The sequence below is a fragment of the Penicillium longicatenatum genome (genome assembly GCF_028827895.1).
Source record: "Penicillium longicatenatum strain IBT 33135 chromosome Unknown contig_2_segment0_segment0, whole genome shotgun sequence".
Taxonomy (NCBI): domain Eukaryota; kingdom Fungi; phylum Ascomycota; class Eurotiomycetes; order Eurotiales; family Aspergillaceae; genus Penicillium; species Penicillium longicatenatum.
Window position 1 is genome coordinate 5,060,023 of NW_026643120.1, and position 21,946 is coordinate 5,081,968.

General features: G+C 49.0%; 7 protein-coding genes across 7 annotated transcripts; 4 read left to right on the top strand and 3 right to left on the bottom strand.

Moving 5' to 3' along the window:
• Positions 1-280: 280 nt before the first annotated feature.
• Positions 281-1,648, bottom strand: N7484_004402 (GPI anchored serine-threonine rich family protein; the record flags this gene model as incomplete). The annotated part of the gene is made up of 6 exons (XM_057114822.1): positions 281-453; positions 569-963; positions 1,047-1,205; positions 1,264-1,404; positions 1,465-1,543; positions 1,597-1,648. The coding sequence occupies 6 exons, from the start codon at positions 1,646-1,648 to the stop codon at positions 281-283; spliced, it is 999 nt and encodes a 332-aa protein (XP_056974962.1).
• A 2,070-nt stretch (positions 1,649-3,718) lies between these two features.
• N7484_004403 (uncharacterized protein) lies at positions 3,719-5,413 on the top strand (the record flags this gene model as incomplete). Its single annotated transcript, XM_057114823.1, has 2 exons — positions 3,719-3,748; positions 3,818-5,413. The coding sequence occupies 2 exons, from the start codon at positions 3,719-3,721 to the stop codon at positions 5,411-5,413; spliced, it is 1,626 nt and encodes a 541-aa protein (XP_056974963.1).
• Positions 5,414-5,770: 357 nt separating this feature from the next.
• N7484_004404 (peptide-methionine (R)-S-oxide reductase) lies at positions 5,771-6,475 on the top strand (the record flags this gene model as incomplete). The annotated part of the gene is made up of 2 exons (XM_057114824.1): positions 5,771-6,032; positions 6,102-6,475. 2 exons carry the CDS (start codon positions 5,771-5,773, stop codon positions 6,473-6,475), a joined length of 636 nt encoding a protein of 211 aa, XP_056974964.1.
• Positions 6,476-6,862: 387 nt separating this feature from the next.
• Positions 6,863-8,835, top strand: N7484_004405 (uncharacterized protein; the record flags this gene model as incomplete). Its single annotated transcript, XM_057114825.1, has 5 exons — positions 6,863-6,971; positions 7,059-7,227; positions 7,278-7,322; positions 7,382-7,484; positions 7,561-8,835. 5 exons carry the CDS (start codon positions 6,863-6,865, stop codon positions 8,833-8,835), a joined length of 1,701 nt encoding a protein of 566 aa, XP_056974965.1.
• A 762-nt stretch (positions 8,836-9,597) lies between these two features.
• On the bottom strand, positions 9,598-10,974 carry N7484_004406 (putative integral membrane protein; the record flags this gene model as incomplete). The annotated part of the gene is made up of 5 exons (XM_057114826.1): positions 9,598-10,028; positions 10,086-10,153; positions 10,221-10,665; positions 10,722-10,758; positions 10,819-10,974. The coding sequence occupies 5 exons, from the start codon at positions 10,972-10,974 to the stop codon at positions 9,598-9,600; spliced, it is 1,137 nt and encodes a 378-aa protein (XP_056974966.1).
• Positions 10,975-16,300: 5,326 nt separating this feature from the next.
• N7484_004407 (uncharacterized protein) lies at positions 16,301-16,696 on the top strand (the record flags this gene model as incomplete). The annotated part of the gene is made up of 1 exon (XM_057114827.1): positions 16,301-16,696. The coding sequence occupies one exon, from the start codon at positions 16,301-16,303 to the stop codon at positions 16,694-16,696; it is 396 nt and encodes a 131-aa protein (XP_056974967.1).
• A 365-nt stretch (positions 16,697-17,061) lies between these two features.
• Positions 17,062-21,689, bottom strand: N7484_004408 (uncharacterized protein; the record flags this gene model as incomplete). Its single annotated transcript, XM_057114828.1, has 6 exons — positions 17,062-17,687; positions 17,748-18,398; positions 18,458-20,197; positions 20,263-21,249; positions 21,315-21,600; positions 21,648-21,689. 6 exons carry the CDS (start codon positions 21,687-21,689, stop codon positions 17,062-17,064), a joined length of 4,332 nt encoding a protein of 1,443 aa, XP_056974968.1.
• Between the last annotated feature and the right edge of the window lie 257 nt (positions 21,690-21,946).

Sequence of the window (21,946 nt, forward strand, 5' to 3'; positions counted from 1 at the left end):
TTGGCTAGATTCGGAAGCATTCCAAGACTTGAACATTATTGCAATTCGTATTAAGATAAAGGACATAGCATAGGTCCATGGTCATAAAAGCAAAACTAGATTTCAGATTTCCATCAACGCACGAATAAAGCGCAAATCAAACTGTATCTTCCTCATCATTATCCCGCACTATGTTAGAAAAGCTCATCATAGACATCACATTCTTCCGTCGTATATTTTGAAAAGGGTTAAATGAATAACTTGTCGCTCTCAGTACAACCGGAAAAAGCCACAACGGTACTTAAAGAGCCAGAGCAAAGAGTCCCAGCAGCAGGCCACCGGCCTGGGTCGGGGGCATCAGGTAGCCAGCTGCGTTCGAGGTGCTGGTAGCCGATGCGCTCTCTGTGGAAGTCGCGGTCTTCTCATGCTTAGTGGTAGTTGACGTTTCCATGGAGGCCGTAGTGGAAGAGCTCGCTAATAGAGCCAAGTCAGTATGGAGAAAACACGGTGATAAGTGGTTCAAAACAGCAAATAAAACTTGGAAACCACAACATGGCACCATTTACTCACCACTCATAGTGGAGCTAACGGTGCGAGACGAAGAAGGAGTGCGAGAGAAAGAGGACGATGACATAGAAGAAGATGGGGTCTTTGTGGAAGACACAAAAGAGGAGGACATAGTAGAAGAGGGCATCTTTGTGGAAGTCCACATTGTGGACGACATGGAAGAGGAATGGGCTGATGTAGAGGAGTGAGTCATGGAAAAGTGCGAAGAGCTTGTGGCTGACACAGTGCTTGAAGGGGTTGTGTTTTTTGAGAAAGAACTGGAAGACGCAACAGGGGTGGACGCACTGGTAGAACTCGTCATAGCAGATGAGGTATGGGCAGAAGTAGAAGTAGGTGAAGCAGTAGATGAAGGAGAAGTGGCAGAGGTAGACGCACTGGTGGAGGTGTGAGTAGCGCTCGAAGAAGCAGTAGAAGAAGCTGTCGGAGAAGAAGTATGAGAAGCAGAAGTCGAAGAACTCATCGCAGTCGATGATGAGGAATCAGAAATCATAGAAGTCGACGCAGAGATAGAGGCAGAAGTGGATAAACTTTCACTAGCAGTACTGGTCATCTTACCAGAGCTAGAGGCTTCAGCCTTAGATGGCGTCACTTTGAACTGCTGCGACTGAGCCAGAATGCCGCCACCGGTTGTGGACACAAAGTTGACCTGGTAACCGCCACTACGTTGTGAAATCAATATTTGAGGCTTTGGTCTCCGGAAATGCAAGTTTCACATACCCAGTGTCAACATCACCAACATCCTTGGCTTTAATGGTGTACTTTCCGAGGCTGGTGTCTACACCTGTAGCAATCACTTCTTGGGTGTTTGGGTACGCATTCTGATTGACCAGATAAATATCCATCTTCGGGGGATCGGTCCTAGATATCCGATTTAATATTCTCTTGGCTCATGAAACCATTCAAGTTACATTCACTCACGACACGGCCTCCCATCGGACTGTGATGGTGTCGTCCTGCTCCACCTTTTGATCAATGGCTGGACTGAGGATACGGAGACCTGGTGGAAATTTCGTTAAATTTGATGATCCTCGAAAGCATTCATAGTCATACCTGCAGCTGTGGCGGCGAAGGCCAACAGGGAAGAAGAGAAGGCGATGCGCATTGTGATGGATCAAGTTTTACCACCGGCTATGCTGTAGAAAGGAACTGGAGATAATGGATAAGACCCTCGAGTAAGATGATAGGCCAGAAGGTTGGGAAAGAAGAAACAAATCTGAAAAACCGACCGAGAGAGCAATATCTTATAAGATTTTCAGAGACATGGAAGAGCTCTTGGGTCTCCTAGGGTCCTCCTCATGCCATGCCAATCTTTATTTTTGGACCAGGGTACTTGTTATGTTTACTCGCGTCATGTCTCATGCTTCCAGATTGGAAGGAGTACAAGAGGCAAAAGGCAGGGGCTGTATCTTCTGAGCCCCGGGAACATGTATAGTTTATGGTAGAAAAACGAAGATTCTGGATGCCGTAGCTTGCCAAAAGATTGATCTTGGTCCGAATGGAAATCTCGAACCGGCGACTTCATGCCACACAACCTATTTAATTGAACCGGCCGCGCGTCATAGTTTCTGCGCAGTGCCTGTCTGTATTGAAAGTGAGATGGCTTGTTGCACCTTGGTCCTTCTACTGCCCAGACAATTGGCTAGGGTACATGGCCCCTGGGGGCACCGCTGCAGCCCGTTTAGCACGCAACAAGTACTGATCACAGGGCCTTACTCGCAAACGACTGTGGTTACGCAGTCTTTATTACATAAAGATCAACTTTGCTGATTATAGCCACCAGAGGCGATTTGTCTCTCTATTGGAAGCTATTCCTTGTTTGCGATTGACAGATCAAACATAAAACACAGGGGTAATTCAGCCAACCTAAGCCACATCAGATCAACCAAGTGTCTCAGAATTTTCTTTTCCAGAGCTTGAAAACCTAAGAGAACCGCCAAGGAATACATCCGAAGGCCTTAGCACGTCGGAAAAGCTGGATGCCCTTGCTCATGGTCTCGGAAAGTCACCATGGATCTTTGTACCACAAAGGCAAGGGCCGAGCCCATTTATGTTTTCAACCTGACGTCTACCCTCACGCAACACGGGAATGTCATCGTGAGATCGCTATAGCTCTACCGAAGTTCGTCTATCTCTAAGGCTGTCATATTGCATATCGTAGCTCTTTGGCTACTGTGGTGGGCGAGTCAAACGCGGTTGCCTTGGGGCCAGCACCCTACATGGACCGACTGTACTCGTACAGCATGGGTACGAATTCGGAATAGCCGTGATTGGGTAATCGCTAGTAGGAACTAAAATACTTCAAATGTTCGTCGGCTAAGGTTGCACTTCAGATCCTTGTTATGATTGTTGCTGGCAAAGTGACCCCCATCCAGACCTGACGCGTATTTGTGTTCTCCGACGCCTCCATCATGGTCGGACTGATATTCAAGATTTTGTTGCCATTTTTATATATCTGCCCAGGAGATGAGATAACGGAATCTCAGGGTCTGGATGAGATTTTAGGACTTGCCCAGGCGGATGATGCTTTTTTACAACCTTGGAAATTTCATATATTGCCTGTCACACAATATTAGGCTTATGAAAACCAACCTCAGAACTGTGTATATCTAAGTGTGCTGTGCCTGAGCAAGGAGATGCCTAACTAAGGTGAGGTACGGTTATGATGATATTGACTTTCATGTTGACATTGTAGGCTATGGATACATGAATTCTAAAGGTCCATTGGGTGTTCCAATGGATCCCGGATTGGATCCTTACATTGGAGCCAAGACGCTTTCTCTTTGGCAGAATTGGAACAGGGAGAAACACAGCAGAACAACTTCAAATGCTGGATCCGTAAGGTATAGAAGTCAAACGACGGTAAGAGGTAACTAGTTAGGTACGTGGACCTTAAATGCAAGGTGTCCACGTGGGGGAGGGCGGTCATGTTTTCACGGCAGAAAAAACAACGTCAGTCTTGCATGTTACTTCTCCAACACCCTTCAAATGTTCACACCTAAAACTGCCACTTTCCTTACCCATCCTGCCTGTGTACATATTCCATGTGCTTGCGTGCGACAATTCGCAAAGCTCCAGTGGTCTTGACTTTTCTATCGAAAGCCGAGAAATCATTTCAGGAATGCATATCGTGGTACCCCGCTATTCTGCCATTGACCGCCTTTAATATTGAGCCATGGGGGATCCTAGTGAGGACATTTGGGCAGTGAGTGGCGATTCATACACCATCGGAAAATGGAAAACATTTTGGAGTTGACTTGTTATACTCTTGAAGGAACTTGAAAGGAGCTATTGCCCACCCGTAGACTCTGCATTGTTCGCCGCGATTGCCTCCGAATATGACTTAACGGTACCCGAGAATATCGACCAGCTTAAACAATCCTTGAACGCCATCAAGGAACTAGCCGTTGAACAGGAGAACCTTCCCTTTGATCCATCTGGTACTGCAAATGATCATGGTCTGGAAACTTTCGACATGAGCGGGATGCGTTCAGAAATTGGAACCTCGGTCCATGGCTATGAGTCCCTATGCACTGCAACTGATGTCACTAGCATCTCTGATGATAGTCGTGATAAGAATACTTCGCACGCCGTATATACAATTGCGGCCGACGGATCTCTTGAGCTAACCGGAGCGACACTCGACGATAAGACGAATGCCCTCTTGGAGATGTTCCCCACAATGACTCGCTTGAGCGTGGCTCAGGCATTAAAGACGAGCAGCGAAGATATTGACAGAGCAATGGACGTTCTCTTGAATCTGTCCTTCTTTGATGAAACGCAAGCAGCCGAGGATGATGACAAAATCTTCATCCCAAAAGGCATCGACGGTTTCGATATTTATGGTGGTGATGCCGGCCGTCAATCTGGACGCAAGAAGAAACGCAATAAGAAACAAAAGGCACATCTTCTAGAGGAGAGGGCGTATTCAGAACCTGCGATTGTCAACAAATGGGAGGCTGGCAAGGCTGATATCGAGTTCATCTGCTCCCGGGCCCCAGATTTACCAAGGGAAAAAGTCAACTCTGCCTATCATGCTAATGGAATGTCACTGCCAGCGACTATCCGAGCAGTAGCTCTTGCTGAGGCCCCCCAAGACCCGAGTGTGGTTGATGATGACCCAGTAATGCTCGCACAAGTGACCGAGCTCTCACATGACTATCCAACAATTCCGCGAGCTACTTTGATCGGGCTACTTAGAGTAACCTGCAACCTTATCTCGGCAACGAATGAGTTAGCTGCAGTGATGGTTCAGCAGCTCCAATGCTCAGCACATGATCTCATCAAACTGTCTGCAGCTCCGCTTGATCTCACGCAAGATGATGAAGTTGATCATGGTCCGGCCCGTCGTCGAGGAGCTCCCACAAGTGCGTTCGATTACGAGCAGGCTCGGGCCGCCGCCGAAGTTCATTTCGCGGCAGGTGTCTCTGCATATCAGCAAGCAAGCCAGGCCGCCCGTCGCGCTAAGTCCAACCCCCTCTTTGCTGGTGCAAGTGCAGTCTATCGCGAGCGGGGACAAGAGCAGCGCGCACTCGCGATGAATCATCTGGCGACAGCATCAGACAGGCTTGTGACTCGGCAGTCGACCAACGGCGATCTTGATCTACATGGGATCAATGTGACCAATGCTGTCCGCATTACCCGCGAACGGGTTGAAGCCTGGTGGAACAATCTGGGAGATACCAAGCATGTTCGTGGGGGCGGCAAACATGTTCATGGTGGATACAAGATCGTCACTGGTGTCGGTAACCACAGCCATGATGGCACATCTCGCCTGGGTCCCGCTGTTAGCAAAATGCTGATGCGAGAAGGGTGGCGAGTGGAAGTTGATCGAGGATTTCTCGTTGTCACGGGAAGGGCTCGGAGCTGAGATTGATTTCCATGATTTTATTAAGATAACTTATCTGTTTGACTTGTTGTGGATACATTCGTCTCATGTTGATGTTTTGTTTGTTACTTATGTACAGGATACCCGCAACATAGCAATGGCGTCGTTTGGGTTAGTCAGGGTGGAAGTCGGTCAGATCTATCTATCACATCTGCTCTTTAATATAAGCCTCAATGAGCGAGGTGCTCTCGCTTGTTCGATCGAATGTCCCCAGACTCTGGCATCTTCCATGGTTCGCATTCGCCGCTCCCCGCAGTGATGACGTAAAAAGCCGGGAGGCCTCAGGTTCACTCTTCTTCACAAAGCTCCCTGAGCACAAATATCAATCATTCTTCCTCCATGAGATCTCAAGCTGCGCGTATTGTCATAAAGGCCCCTCTTCGGCATCGCGCCTTCGTTCAGTCCGCAACCCTGCTCCGACCCCACTCCACCTCCGCCCGCAACACTCGTCCGACGGCGGGCTCCAAAGTACTCCGAGCAGCCCCAACAATTCCATTCTTTGGCGCCTTCTTCAGCTCAAACAAGCCAGACGAAACAAAAGAAAACATGTCGTATCCTGATCAGCGAAGCGAGGCTGAATGGAGGGCGGTTCTGAGTCCTGGTGCGTGTTGACTCCCCAGCAACAAGTCATCGGAGAAGTCATTCTTGCTAACGTTGCTTGAACATACAGAACAGTTCAGAATCCTTCGTGAGAAGGGAACAGAGCGTCCCGGGACCGGTGAATATGATTCCCACTCTCCATCAACGGGCGTATATAACTGCGCCGGTTGCAACGCTCCGCTGTACAAGGCCGATCACAAATTCAAGTCTGGCTGTGGCTGGCCAGCCTACTTTGACTCTATTCCCGGTGCTGTAAAGAGACATGTGGATAACACTTTTGGTATGAAGCGCACCGAGATTACCTGCAGCAACTGTGGAGGCCATCTCGGCCATGTCTTCGAGGGTGAAGGGTATCCGACCCCGACCGATGAGCGTCACTGTGTGAACAGTGTCAGTCTGCGGTTCACAGAGGATGAAGGTACCAGTGGCAAGTCCAAGGCGTAATTTGATGTAGATAATTTAACCATAATATAAGGTGTTCTAGAAAAGAAAATAAGGCTTCCACGAGGTACTCTATATGCGCACATAGAAGGACCCTGGCGGCCATTGATCACAGGCTTGCCAACAGACCAACCACATCACTGAAACACTGTACACAATCTGCGGGAAATGCGACTTCGTAATATCACTTAATTTCCTATTACACAGAAAAGATATCCAAAATGCAATTTCCAAATCTATCTACGTCAAACTGCGGGTGTGGCAGCCCTGACCCACCGTACTTACCCCTGCGAGCCAAGATTAGGCCGCATTGTTCACTCCAGTTCCCATTTCCCGCCACTTGCGCTTCCTCCTTTCCTTGACAACTCTTTCCCGAGAACGCTCAAGATCATGTCTCGACGCGCGACCCCGGGCCAGGCTGCTCAGAACCAGCAGACAATCAAGAGTTTGCTGAAACTCGAGTCCAACAAGATCTGTGCCGACTGCAAGCGCAACAAGCGTGAGTGTCCACTCCGATTGCCCGCCCACGCGCCCAGCTGGCTCCCACAATACGAATACGAAAACTAATGGTTTCTGCTCAATTCAGATCCGCGATGGGCGTCATGGAACTTAGGTGTCTTTGTTTGTATCCGGTGCTCTGGCATTCACCGTGGAATGGGCACACACATCAGTCGGGTCAAGTCCGTGGATCTCGATACCTGGACCGATGAGCAAGTCCAGAGCGTGGTGAAATGGGGCAATGGGCGAGCAAACAAGTCAGCTACAAGCAATTGACCGTGTGGGTAACGTTGCTAACGGTAAACAGATACTGGGAAGACAAACTAGCACCCGGCCACGTTCCATCTGATGCGTGAGTGACTGCCAATTGATTGAGCCTAGGTCGGGCTTACTGACGGCGTATATCAATAGTAAGATCGAAAACTTCATCCGCACCAAGTATGAATCCAAGCGCTGGGTGATGGATGGACCGATGCCAGACCCTTCGACTCTTGAAGGTGACGATGACGATGTGGTGAGTGTTCCTGAGATACAGTCCGGAGGCTTTGGAATCGCTTGGAATCACTTGGGATAGCACGCTGACCGACCAGCCTCTCGCGGTTGTACAGGAAAAGGCTAAGATCGAACGTTCCGCTTCTCAACGAGTCGCACCGAGTCAACCCCCATTGCAGCGCCGCCCACAACCGTCGATCGATCTGTTTGGTGACGATATATCTCCCCCAGTGCGTCCCAGCACTACCGAACCCACCCCTCGTCCGCCACCCAAGTCCTCTCAGCCTGTGCCACAGCTAAAGACTCAGAAACCTGGTGATTCATTGCTTGGCCTCGACTTCTTTGGCAGCACCCAGCCAGCTGCGGCCAACCGCCCAACGAGCACTGCATCTACACCTGCCGCACCCAGTGGCATGTCGCGGCCGGATTTGAAGCAGTCAATTTTGTCCTTGTACGCGAAACCTCAGCCTGCTCCCATTCAGCATGAGCGGAACAACTCCTTCGGTGATATGGCCTATCCAGCGGGCCCGTCCGCATCTTCCAACATGGGCGGCTTGACAGACGCTTTCAGTGGCCTGAGCTTCCCTTCCACTACCTCCCCTCCCCCGGTTAAGCCGGCTGAGAAGCCATCTCCTTTCGCCAATCTTACGAGCTTCTCGAACATGAAGTCCACCCCCGCTGCTCCCAAAGTCACTTCGCCCTCGGGATCGGCCAGCAACGACCTGTTTGATAGCCTGGCCTCCCCCACTATGTCTGCACCTAAGCCTCAGTCTCGAACAACATCTATTTCCTCGAACTCACAAGATTTCGGCTTTGGCGGGTTTGCCTCACCTCCTCCGCCCAAGCCCTCCAAGCCAAACCCCCCGTCGTCATCTCTTTCTAACGACCTCTTCGGCCTCTCTTCCCCGCCCCCTGCTCCGGCGGCGCCACCTAAGCCCAATCCTGTCTCCCCGCAACAGGAGATGAGCTCTGCGTTCAACCTCTCTTCCCCCTCTTTCCAGCCTCCTATGCCCCCTAAGCCACAGGCCCCCGCTGCCACCGTTGCCGCTGCGGGCATCATGGATCCTTGGGGTGGTAATGCTTGGAGCACACCTGAGCCTGCCCCAGCACCAGTTGCTTCCCCACCTGCTGCCTCTAGTGCATCTATGATGAAACTTCCCGACACACTGACTGCCAATGATATTGGAGGTGGTTGGGGTATGCCCAGTGCGGCATCCAAGCCGACCCCGGCCGTGGCTGCTGATGAAGACTTTGGCGGATGGACCAGCGCTGCTCCCGTCTCCTCTGGAACTACTACGACCTCTCACAACTCATCCAAGCCGGCAGGCGGGTTTGGTGGATCTGACGACCTCTTCTCCAATGTATGGGAGTAAAAGGGTATTTCATTTCGATAGGAAATTGAAATAATCATTGCACCTCGCACGGTTCTGGCTTTGCATTAGTGGTAGTACTCTACGCTTTGGGTTTGCACATACTGGTGTCTATATCGGTTGAGACTTACGTCTTGATGATTTCAGACCACCGCTTTTTGTTCTAATCCGCCTTTTTATTTACCTTGTTGAATCTTGCGGGCATATCCCGGATGCAAATGGGCTGGTCTCATCTTTACATTTTTTTTGGCGTGTATACTTGTTCCAATGGTCTTAATTCTTCCCAGCTCCCTGGATAGTAGGTAATGCATCATGAATTCTACTACCATGGCTCATGTTATCCAGTCTAGCTCTTTTTATTATTATTACATAGATGGGATGATGTCATGAATGTCAAATGTTTATTCAAATATCTCGATATTTCTTTCTTGTGAATCAAGTCGGCCTCTCCGACGGGGTATATGCAAAAAAATATCTAGCTAAAATCCAACCCACCCTAACCTGACATAAATAATCATTCCTCTCGTAACCCAAATTAAAGAGAGAAGACCGCCCAAAATATAATAGTAAGACATGCAAAAACGGAGAAAGGTAGAAAGACAAAAAGGAAAGGTATCTCGTAGTGAAAGAGGTGATGACCAAGTCATCAATAAGCGAACAGGGAGAAATCCACCCTAAGACCGAAAAGAAAAGAATGAAGACGCAAAATCATGAAAAATAGAAGAAGATGGAAGACGAAAGAGGGAGGAAAGGGTTGAGAAAGCATCAGAAACTCTCTCGATGAGTATGAACCAGGTCTTTCGTACTCCCAGAATCGTTGTTGTCAGCCGGTGTAGAAACCGACTCTTGCGTCACGAATGTCGTAACTTTGATGCCTGAGAATTCAGCCTTAGCCTCTTGCTCCTTGGAGTAACCATCATAAGACGAGCCAGTCGGAGAAAGGTTCTCCAGATCATACTCTGGGTGGTCGAGGCCGCGCCCTCCGATAACGGATGCTTGTACGTTGGTATGTGTGCCAGTAAGAGCGCTCCGGCCTGTGCGTGATGGTCGTGTCTTGCTGCGGTAGCCGTTGCTGCGCGTGGAGAAGATGTGGGGGAGTAATCTAGACAAGAGGGCTCGTGTGCTTGGGAGCGCGGCGCAGATGATTGCGACGTTGCATTCGATTGCGGACCATTCAGCAGCGCCAACGTTGTCATCTGTAGGGAATTAATTAGATAGGTTCAGTTGGGCTGTTGGGAAAATTCATTACTCACGGGTTGGGTCACTGGAGTTGGAGATGACGAGGAGACTCTTCAAGCGAAGGATACTGGTGATCATAACACTGGAATGAAGAATTGCGTTAGTGACTGTGTTGGGGAAGTTGTGGCTGCATGGGGACCAGAACATACAATCCACCTAGGGCAAAGACGCCCATCAAAGCAATCTTCTGTCTGCTGGGTAATTGAAGAGATCGGATGACGGGCATGGGATAGATGAGAATCAAAAGATCGGTCAAGATGTGGATTGCAGAGTTCGAGAACCACAGTGCTTCTTTATTGAAACAAAAGCCCGCAACAGTCGGATCCCAGAACTTCTTAATAGGAATGCAGTTGACCCAGGCGCTAATGATTGTCCAGGTTCCGTAAATGGCCAGGAAGCCGATGAGCAAGTTGCAAGCCAATCGCATACGCGGTGTTGTGGAGAACACTCGTCGGTACTGGAGGAGAATCGACAATTTGGTAGTAATCAGACTGGTCTGATAGATTGGAACGGAGGCCCAGAAACACAGCATCTGGGTCACGTATGTCTGGTGGGGAATAATATCATAATCGGCACCCATACCGTGGTAAACCTCTAGTTGGGTGTTAGTTGTCACTCGACCTGAAGTGCATTAGGGCTAAAGATCTTACCACCCACGAACAATCCGTAGAAACCCCATGAGAAAGCCTAGGGGGCAACGTTAGTCTGACAAATTTATATGTCTGTGTTTCTGGAATTCGCTCGTACCAAGGCAACCAGGATAGCATAGTCATCTGATCCCATCTGCTTCACCATGAATGCTCGGGTGTAGATACGAATGGCCACTAGAAATGTAGCCAGACAGGTAAAGACCGTGCTGCACGCAAGGGCCTCACGGCCTCGAACGGTGGATAGAGTAGTCATCGTTGCATGAAGGAGTGTGTAGTGAAACGAATGCAAGAATCCACCGAGGTAGATCCAATGGGTCTGGACAGCAAAAAAAGAAAAGAGTCGAGAGGGGAGATCGAAGCCAGGACCACTTCCTTTAATACTGCATTCCACCCAGAAGCGGATAAATGACGATCGTGGGTTGAGCCTGGCAAATAAGGTTCCTCTCTCGATCCCAAAGGGGAAAGTATAGATGCTAGGATTTAAGGGTTGGAGGCGCACCAAGCCAGCTTTAGGATCGTGAAGTGGAAAGCCCAGTAAGCCACAGTGGGGACTAGAGGAGGATCTAATGATCAGATTAGGGGAGAGATTGAGGAAGTATTGGATTTTTAAATGATATTGTCTACTACCAAATCCACACGCGCAGTGAGCTGGTCTGTGTCCTATGCATTACAGGTTCCATGCACACGAAGTACTCGAATGGGTATCGAACCACTTGAACAAAGTTTGACCGTTGATTATCGACGGGGGCACAGTGGAAATGAGTCAATTACGCCCTATCATGCACTTTCTTTGTTCATCAGGGGGCGTTTTCGAGAAGTGGAGCTCTGGGCAACGAACCATACTATGAACCTGAGAAGTCAACGATGCACGGACATGACCCATTTGAGAGCGGAGCTGCTTGTGCACCAGTCATAGCTCAGTAGCGTGAACGAGGGTGGAGATGTTGTCTTTTTTTTTTCCCTTTTGATTTTCCCTCTTCTCGGCTTCTACTCGGTAGACAGCTTCGGTTCCATGGGTCAGCCCGTGGTGTATCCCGCTCAGAGCATAATGTCAAAGTTTCCCAGTATTGCCAATTTCCAGTGGATACCATCCCAAGTCTAGACGAGGGCCTCGCGTCTTTCTGCTAAGCAAACCCTAGGAAATATCACAATGTAGCTAAAGGATCAATTAACAATGTATCAATCATGGGATCCGGGATCGGGGACCAAAAAGGGGAAAAAAAAAAACCAATCACCGTGCACTTGCAAACTCTTGTGCCCAGCCGCGACTAAACAACTAGTATGCCATCTCGGGTCTCCACTGCCTATGTTGGGTATGATGTTCGTTTTCCCGGGATCAGGGCAAGCGTCGCCTGTCAACCGAGAAAATATCCCCGCCCAAAAAAAGTGGCGGGCGATAGCTTCAATAGCGTGGGATTTGGTGGCGGCCGGGAACAAAGAGAAAGAACGATCCCTGCCACCTCGGAGATGAGTCTTTGGACGAGAGCTGCACGAAGCGCCCAGTATCAAAAGCGAATTTGGTAGCTCTGAAAGCCTCTCTGCAACCTTTTTGGCCGTTCAGAAGACTCAAGAATCGGTGTCCTGACGCATTGATTGCGGGTGCAACGCAACCCAGCTCATCCGGGAGTTATCTGTCATGTCGATCGCGGGCGAGAATTCTGTTCTCCGTCCGCATGGTTAAATGGTACAAGTTGTTAGCCGCGCACGGTCCGCGCTTCGTTACCAGAATTCCCGGTGGAGCCGCCATTTGAGGCTTTGCGATCATCGTGATTCCAAGACTTTTGCCAAAATACGTTCTCCACTTACCCAGGTGTTCTTGAACGTTTCTTGGTCATCTAAAAACCCTTTTGGCCAAGATCTTCACGGGAGGTGCCCCGCTGCTGTACACATGTGCCCCTCGCGCTAGGGAAGGGTGGTAGAATGTGGATAGGGAGAGGGACAATCTGTGGACTCCGTATGGATGCGGAGAAAACAGCCACAGCATGCAGCGTCGATCCCTGTACGGAATAACCTGAAATGTTTCACATCGATCAGGATTGTCCTCGTGGTCATCGGGTTCGGACTATTGTGCCTGAATATCCGGTAGATGCAATCAATAATACATCCATACTATTGACGCCCGTTAGCTCGGATGTCTGCGGCATTGTGTCATTTGTCATAGCTTTGGAGTGAAGGAGGGGCTAGCGTTGATGAAGTTTGTGGTCAAGATGGAATTAAGGCAGACAGGTAAATGAGTGCCCAGGAATGCCCAATTGCACCTACTCTTTCAGTTTTGCGCGTAGAGGACCTCGGGATGCACTTACTACATCTTTATAGTAGGTGCCACTCAATGATAACATTAACTTCTCGGCTTCTTGCCGTAAATCTATACCTGGTTGCTAATTGGAAAGTAGCTATCTAGGTCCTAGGTAGGCAGAGCAAATCCTTTGTAGGAAACAAGTGATTGTCTATTCCGGCATTAAGCATTCGATTATCCATGGCTCACTGGCCTCACTTCATCTCTTGAAAGAGGAAAAGATAAACATGGACCTCGGGTTTCTGTACGTCACCCTTCAGCTGTGGACCTTGGGGCCTTCTGGGTGATCAATGCAGGGGTGACCCAGGCCCCGTAGCCACGAGGGAGTCAAAATGCTAATTAATTGCAAGCCTTACGGCTAAAACTCGGCGGACTTCGGCTTTGGTTTCGAAAATATCAAAGGTTATTTAAGCTAAGACTTGCGACTTCCGCGGCCAATCAAGTGGGGTTGAGTTAGTGCAACTCGGAGTGGATACTACTAGACCTAGGCGTGCATACTATACGACATCTACTGGAAAGCCGTATTGAACCTAAGGGACGGCATTCTCACCAAGTAGCGCTGTTTCATATTTACACCTGGACACAAAGCACAAAGCGTCGCAACTTCCAAATTTGCTACTGAATGGGAAACATCTGAACGGAAGATTCCGGTTTCTATCATGCCTTGTATTCTTCTAACTATTTATCCATCTCCAACCCTCGCGGCTCTTTGTTCCATTGCATTCACCTTGTAGGGCATGGTGTATGCTTTACCTAAGTCCTATTGTTTCCCTTGCGTGGATATACCTGCCGGGTGGCCACGTGGTTTATTACAAATTCTGGGCTACGTTCACCTCATTGCATTTTAAGCTTAAACCATTGGTAGATGGAAGTAAAAAGCAAAAAAAGAAAGGAGGGCCCGAACCGCGATTCGAACGCGGGGCCTCCTGCAGTTAGGATGTTAACCCAAAGCAGGAATCATACCACTAGACCATCCGGGCACTGATTATCTTAATAAGCTATATATGTGACACATAGAGGTGTGGCTTTCATGACCCAAAAAGGTATTAAAAAACGAAATCTTGAGCACTTTGCAGTATTTCAAAGATGAAAAAGAGACAGTTAAAATAATGCATCAGATAAGGATGCGCAAAAATAGAAGGCCCGAACCGCGATTCGAACGCGGGGCCTCCTGCAGTTAGGATGTTAGCCCAAAGCAGGAATCATACCACTAGACCATCCGGGCACTTATAACAAGATTTTCATTTGCTGAATACATGATCCATTAACACATAACCTCGAATAGTGCACTAGGGGGCCCCACGCCTGGGAACCATTCAGTACCTTCTTGACGTCTAGATATTTCCAACATGACTTTGCTTTTATCCATAATTGCTCCACGTACCGTATTCTACCATCAATGTTGATCAATATGGATTATAAATTAAATTGAAGGACTCCCTGTTTTTCCCTTAAAACTTGATGCTCGATATCAGGTAGTTGGTCTCGGGCGCTAAACTGTATGTGTACCCACGCGGCCCAGATCTCAAACCCCAGCCACCGCGAAAAGCACATGGCTGGGAAGGATTCATCGTTTTTAAAAACGCCATTCAAAGTCCGGTCGCCACATTTTTCTCTTTTCTCAATTTCACCCTGCAAATCAAACTTGTTACGTCCTGCTGCTTTCCCACATTCCACGTAAAGAGAGGGGAAAGTGCCGTGATATTTACACCTGGCTATTCGGAGTATACAATATACCCCTCATCGCTGCCAACGCACTGCTGAGTGTCACCTTGAATCGCATCACCTTACCAAGTCGGTCGGGAGAGTTGTCAACCACTCTATATACCTCTGAAGCGCAGCTTTTCTTTGCCTCCGATCTACAAGTTATTTGGAACCTCTCAAAAGCACACCTACTCTTTCTCGGCCCTTGGAGGTCCTTGCTAGACAAGATGGTCAAGCGCAACATTACCATCGCGATCATCATCATCGTGCTGTTCATCCTCCTTGCCATTGCCGGATTCGCTATCTTTGCAGTCCAGCATCGCATCTCATTTTTCTCTAAAAAGAGGGAGGCAGATGAAGAGAGTGTAGAGGGAGGGTGACCTCTCTGGAAAAGTCAATTCTTGCGTCGATCGATCGATGTCCAAATCTCTATCTCCTTCGATCGCAATACCGATATGTCGCCGACCACCCGCCACGAAAAAGATATGATATCCCAATTGCGCCTTTGTTTTCTTTTTTTCACGCAACCATCATGACGAGCCCTTATACGAGCCCATATACCGATTTGGAGTTTTTGACGAGACTTTGCGCTTTTCCTGTACAATGCTGGGCCTGCTGGGCCATATATACACGCATGCATGCCTCCGATTTTGATTGTTTCGGAGTTGATGAGGTTATTTGTTTCTGCTTGGTTTTGGTTTTGGATGTTACTTTTTTCCCCTTCGATGTATTTTTGACGACGCTTTGTTATGGACATGCGCTGCTTTTGAACCTATATGACTTCAGCGATGACCAATGCATAAACTTGCCCGTTGGGCTCAACAGAAAAACCGAGTACGTAGGCATTAAAGGGGGTATGTGCACTTGGATCAACTATGAGTCCGTGTGAGATTAGTCAGGTTGTTTATATTGTTGAAGTCACGTTGAGCGGTGTGTGTCCGTATACAAAGGGGCATGAGAGTTGGAGACTCGAACCTTGGAATCGCCCCAGAATGCGGGGAATGTTCGGTCCCCACAGCAAATGGAATCATCGAACTCAACCCCGGCCCGGCGGCCTCCCGAGCCATTTTCTGCATTTCTCTGAAAATAGAAACCTATTTACTAAGAGAAACGTAAAATGGAACAAGGGGACACACAAGAGCTTCCACGTGTGCAAGGTCACTTGACCAATTTGCGCGATATTACCTAAAATCTCGCTTTACCTCGGGGGTTTACCTACCCGATCCAGTCAGCCCTGACGTTCGTGATCACGCCTGAGTCTAGAACCCCTTACTTTTACGTGATTGTACATGAATTGACTTGGATCCCATGACGATTGCTCAATATTAGGATTTCTCTACCTTTGCTGATCCAAATAGCGTCATTCTGATCGTCCTCCCCCGCAAAATGTTTATAAAATGAGCGGTTCCCCGGACTTTTAGGAGTATCAAACAAGCTCCTCTATACTTTGATACCCCAAGACCTTATTTGCCTTATTTTACTCAGCTCTAGTTCAGTGTGAGTAGTACATATCTCTTTCCATCTATCAGTCACTTATACAGTATCTTAGTCAATGCGACAGAGTCCTCCGTCTACCATCATGACTATCCAACTGCTCGAAGGTGCTTCACAAGGCTGGAAATGCCCACAATGCGGACTCCCAGGAGTGCGTCTATCCAGACGCCCAGGTAGCTCCGGTGTTACCAGTCGGGCATACTACAAATGTGTCCCGTGCAATCGCTCCCTGGGCCTTTGTCCTTGCACCACGCCAGGGGACCGGACGACCTCTACGTGCCCGTGCAGTGACTCGGAAAGTAGCGATGCCGAGTCTCCCAGCTTAGAGGATGAGCCTCGCGGCGGCTTCATGTTTTCAACGAAGCAAACATTCAACCCACACAACCCGAACTCGGGGTTCGATGAGGATTGGGAAGCAAATTGCAGCCCGGGCTTTATGGTTTCGAGATTCAAGGCTGCGGGCAAGGAGTTGCTTTTCTGAGCGTCAAAAATTATTCATCAACTGTTTTACATAGCGAACTTTGCTTCATTAATCAAGAGGCCATGTACTGCTCCGTGCGAATGAGCTAGTCAGGTTCCTCGGGGAGTCCTCGAACTAATTTAACCCCAGAATAGGGGTCAGCACTAAAACTGAATGGAAGAAATATAGTCGTATCATTCACTTTCACAAAAATCAAACTTATGCCGCCAATGGTATATCCACATTCCCTGAAGATGAAAAAAAAAAAATGCATGCAATGCACCCATGAAACCATTCATCTACATACTAAAACAAAGAAAGAAGATAAGACAAAAAGAATTAAGCCAGAACGCCGTCCAGTCCGGATAAGACCATGATGTTGTATCTTAGAAAACATAGCTCAGGAGCTCTTGCGCACGTAATGCGGTGGCAATATGCCATGGCAGCGTGTTGCCTTGAACGCTGCGCATGCCTCTTGCCCGGGCCAGGGATGCAAGATCCCGATACATCCCTAAGATGTCTTTGAGAAGAGCTTCGTGTAATGCAGCAGGCCGTTGTGAATGAATAAGATTGGCGGTCATTGTGAACACGCCTTCACCGTCGGTGACGCCCTTGCGGCGAAGAAGATACCCGCTAGCCAGCGCGGGGCGAAATTCGGTAACATGTGGAGAACTGTTCAGACGATGGGATAGAGTAACTGCCCAGGATTCATCGGAAATGTCGGTAAGAACGACATCTGAATCGGGTTCCAAGGAGGGCTCGGTTGGGGTAGGTGCGTTGTAGGCTGCACTGGGGGTCGGAGCGTTACCAGTCTGCTCGGGCGAAGCAATGCTGACACTTGGGTTCGGAGTCGAGACGGGAGTAGAGGAGAAATGTGGGTTGAGAACGCTGGGCGTAAGTTGAGAGGCAGCTGGTTCGAGGGATAGATCGGGAACAGTGTTGACCGCCACTATAACCAGCTCCATGGATCCTGGCCGTATTTTATTATGTTGCTCGGCCAGATTGCTCCACGCTAGTGAGGGTTAGATTAGCAAAGGAGCGGGATGGGGACATTATTTGCAAGGAAATTTACCTTCCACTTCATCGGGATCAATAGGTTCGGAATTGACTAGAATGACTTTCCACTGAGCCTGGAACCTCTCCATAATGTGCCGCGTAGCAGCCCAGATCTCATTGCGCACTTCTGCGATTGCTCTAGCCGTGCCGCGATTGCGATAACGCAGGCAGTACGACATGCTCGTTTGAAGGCTGCCACTGCTATCGGACCATGCTACAGACAACCATCGCTGATCTGAGCTTTTGGAGTAGGCGATATGGAGGCTTCGCCCATCTTGCAGAGGCGAACCCTTGTCGGAAGCAAGACGGAAATTGATGGTTTTTGGCAAAGGATCAGCTAAAAGGACCGCCGGAGCACTAAGCAAAGGGCTTGGACTAGTGTCCTTCGGCCGACAACGGCTATAAACTTCCAAGGCTAGGTTAAGGTACTCCGTCTGAGTAGGCACAACCATAGAATCCTCAGACATAATGAAATCTATCGGAATAATCTGCAGCGCAACCTCATTGATTGGTTGGCCCTGTTGACGGTCAGCGTCGGCAGCCATTTGTTGAAAAAGATTCCAGAACGCGGCACATATATCAGCAAGTGCTGCAGCATGAGAGAACGGGTTGACGATATAAATGACACAATTGTCTGTGCTAGGTGAGTACTGAGAGAGATCGGCTCCTGGTCGACAACGTCAGCAAAAAAATCATCAATGTTGTTAAAAGAGAATTCTGGCATACCGAGTTCTTCACAAAGACTTTTTAGAGTTTGCATCATGGAAGCATAACTTGAAGAGTCTGAATCCCATGATCGAAGTCCCTTCTCAAAAGCTATAGATTTGTCGCCTCTAGTATGACTCCCTAGATTGCAACTCTGATAATGAAGGCCAAATCGATTTAAAAATGTATCGGCTGCTTTGGTCGCGACGCCAGGATGAATACAATAGGCCGATATATCTTTTGATCCGTGGGCAGGCTCAAGACCAAATGTTTCCCAGAACGAAACGGCAGGCGGAAGGGTTTCCAGGTATTCTTTGCCCCGACGCATACGTACGTGCGGAGCAGTTACCTTTGAGATAGATCCTTTCGGGGAATCCCTAGGCTGCTGCTGCGCAGGTGTTGCAGTCACCTCTTCTTGCAAGGACGCATATGCCTTGAGATCAAGCTTCGCAACCTCACCTAGGAAGTTGGTCTCTTCGAGATTCGTTCGCCAAGTCAGGCTCTCATTTTCGAGTCCGAAGAGGCCAATGCAACCACCAAGCGAATGATCCAACGAGGACTGCGTGATCTGGTCAACGAGCAGCTGAGCGATGGAAATCTGGTCTTCTCTTCGCACAAGAGCGGGAAATTGCTGTGCCTGAAACGCCGAAAAATAACCAATAAAGGACCAATCTGAGAAGTTGGCAAGAAAATTCCCCAGAAAAGTACAGTTCTCAACTTTCAGACTAACATTCACATCAGGCCCACCGGCGGATTTGGCTGGGGATGCAGCAGATTGAACATCAGACTCAGAGGGCACTCGTTTCCTCTTCAAAGACGGGACCATAATTGGAGCGGAGGCGTGTTCGGAGGATGTCTCGTCGCTATCACCACTGGTTTCACTATCTGAATCCGCAAGTGCCTCGAAGTCATTATCCATAGTGGCTGGCGAAGCGGTTTTGCCTGCAAACTTTGCGTAGGCACCATTTACCCCAGATCGGCTGCGATGAGGAAGCCCAATTGTGGGAATGGAGTTTGGAGCTTGGTCTGAAGAATCAAGCGTACCCCCGGAAGCAAACCAAAATTTACCTGCAGCTCCATATTTTTCATTCCAGTCTCCGATTTTCTTTTCAAAGGCTACGGGATGGTAGTGTCCTTGCAAAGCGCGGCCATCTAGAGGTCGTTGAGTGTCTTCTTTTCTTGCCCCCGAGAACAAGATCTTCTTGACCTCCACAGGGCTCAATGGAGGACTGATGATGGCTGGACTCTTGGGGTCTGCTGAGTCACCAGGGGACGATTCCAAACCCATGGCTTCATCGACTGGCTGCGGATTCTCGTGTATAATCTCTTTGGGCAATGATTCCTCCAACGCCACATCTTGAACAAAATCTGAAACATCCGGAGGAGCGCTTGGGGGTAGATCATTGTTAACTGCTGTATTCTCCTCAAGCTTGCTCTCTTCCAGCACAGGCTGTGGCGCTTCTTGAATAGGAATTGCAGGGGAATCGTCCTGCATGTCATCAAAGTCTGGGTCATCGAAAAAGCTGAAATCAGCATCAGTAATTCCCTTTGATCCAAAGTCCCTCTCATTCATCTCGCCAAAAAGATCTTCATCATCACTAGCATCATAATGGCCCGTTCCAATGCCAACCTCAGGAGAAAGCTTGAAGTGAGGACGGGTTTTCGGGTCTTGCTGTGCACCCGGGGACATTTGAAAGTCGGTGTCATCATTAAAATTGTCCATCGGGTTCACATTGTTTAACCCAAGCACAGCAGTTCCTTCTGGAGGAGTTGGGTAAACCAGGTTGGCGGGGGGAGGTCGGGATATTGAGCCATTCGAGAAAGACTCTCAAAACCATCCAAATTGTCAACTTTAGGTGATGGCATGTCTTCATCTTTGGGTTGAGGTTCATCCACGACAAGAGCGGGTGTCAAATGATTGTTTGCCAAGAAAGATTCAGTCTCTGATGGCCATCGCTCTGCAAAGTCAAGTGGGTCGTCGGCAAGGCCCAAAGGCCAGCATTTCTCATTCATTGGAGACTGGGTTTCGGAAGAGGTTCTTTTAAAGCAAAACCTTGCGGGCCACAGCATGCGTTTCAAAGGGAGCGGAGACTGGGGCTCATCGCTTTGCCGCCATGCCTCTCCGGCCAACCTTGCGAAAAAGGGTTCCCATACCTCTACCTCAACCCACAGCTCCTCGTCGACTGAATCAATATGCAAGCCGAAATTCACTAACCATTGCACCACATCCAACTTCCATTGTCTTTTTTTTGCCGCGAAATTTCCGGAGACCGGCAATCCAGGCGATGGGACCGTTGGTGGTTCAACGTTAGCCGAAACAAGCCGTGCAACGGTTCCGTTCGGACACAGCCAAAGATCAGTACCTGGCTGCACTCGTAGAACATCCGCGATATCATCCTGGGGCCCACAGAGGCGTGAGATACCGACCTGAGAGATCGTTTGTGTCGAAATCATCAATGTCCCAGGGCCATTTAGTTGGATATTCAGTGACGTCAGGCAAGACTTCGAAAACGGGCTATCGTTATCGACACGTGGGCTTTCGTATCCCACCTTTTCCACGGCCGTGAATAGAGTGCGGGAGCCGAGCGGAAAGGCACCATGAGAGCGAATCATATGTAGGCTGATTGCGCCGGTAACTGCAGAAATAAAGGAGGCATAGATAGCAGCGGAACTACTATGGCTCTCGGGTCGCCTGGAGTTGGGTTGACCCTGCTGGGGTCTTTGCTGCCCAGCTTGAAGTCCAGCCTGGTTTTGAGTCTCCGACGAAAGACTTCTAATCAAGTCTTGGGATGCGATGCTGCCCGATGCGGAGACTATCTTCGAAGTTAATAGGTGGGGAGATTTCCAAAGTTTAGGAATAATCAGCTCGTCCTCTTACCTTTCAGAATGGTCGTATCAACTAGAATTTTCTTGGACACTTCGCTTCCCTCCTTCACATATAAAGCGCCTAAACTTTCAAAGTCCGGAGTGGGGGAGAACACCCACAACCCGAGGCGTCTTGGGCATGAAGCCAAGCAGTTGAGAAGTCGTAACTTGGCCTCTAGATCTTTTAGGCGACTGAGATGCTTCAAAATCGTATAACCGTTGGGTGGGCCTTCGGGTGGATTGTTCGCAATGCCTGTCTCTTCCGTGTATATCCTCCAGTAGATCGTGGAGAAGCCATCCTGATTTTGGGTCAGATAGAGGACCAAAAAACGAGGGTTTTACTTACAATAAGATGGACATTGGTACTGGCATTTCCGGGAAAGTCCATGATTTAACGGTCGCGGACAGCCCCGGTAGCCTTCACAAAACGAGAGGAGGTGGTCGCAGTCGAATCTGGGAGTCATTTCCAGTGCTGGTACATAATCTGCCGGGAACCATATACGCGTATAGCCGGTGATCGCAAGCATAAACCCATCAGGTAGGTCTAGTCATCTTTGTATTGGCTAGCGACGCGCTCATCTAGATTGTCGCAAATGCAAAACACCGAGATGCTGCGCAATTCCGGGGAAGTTCACGGGGGCGCTC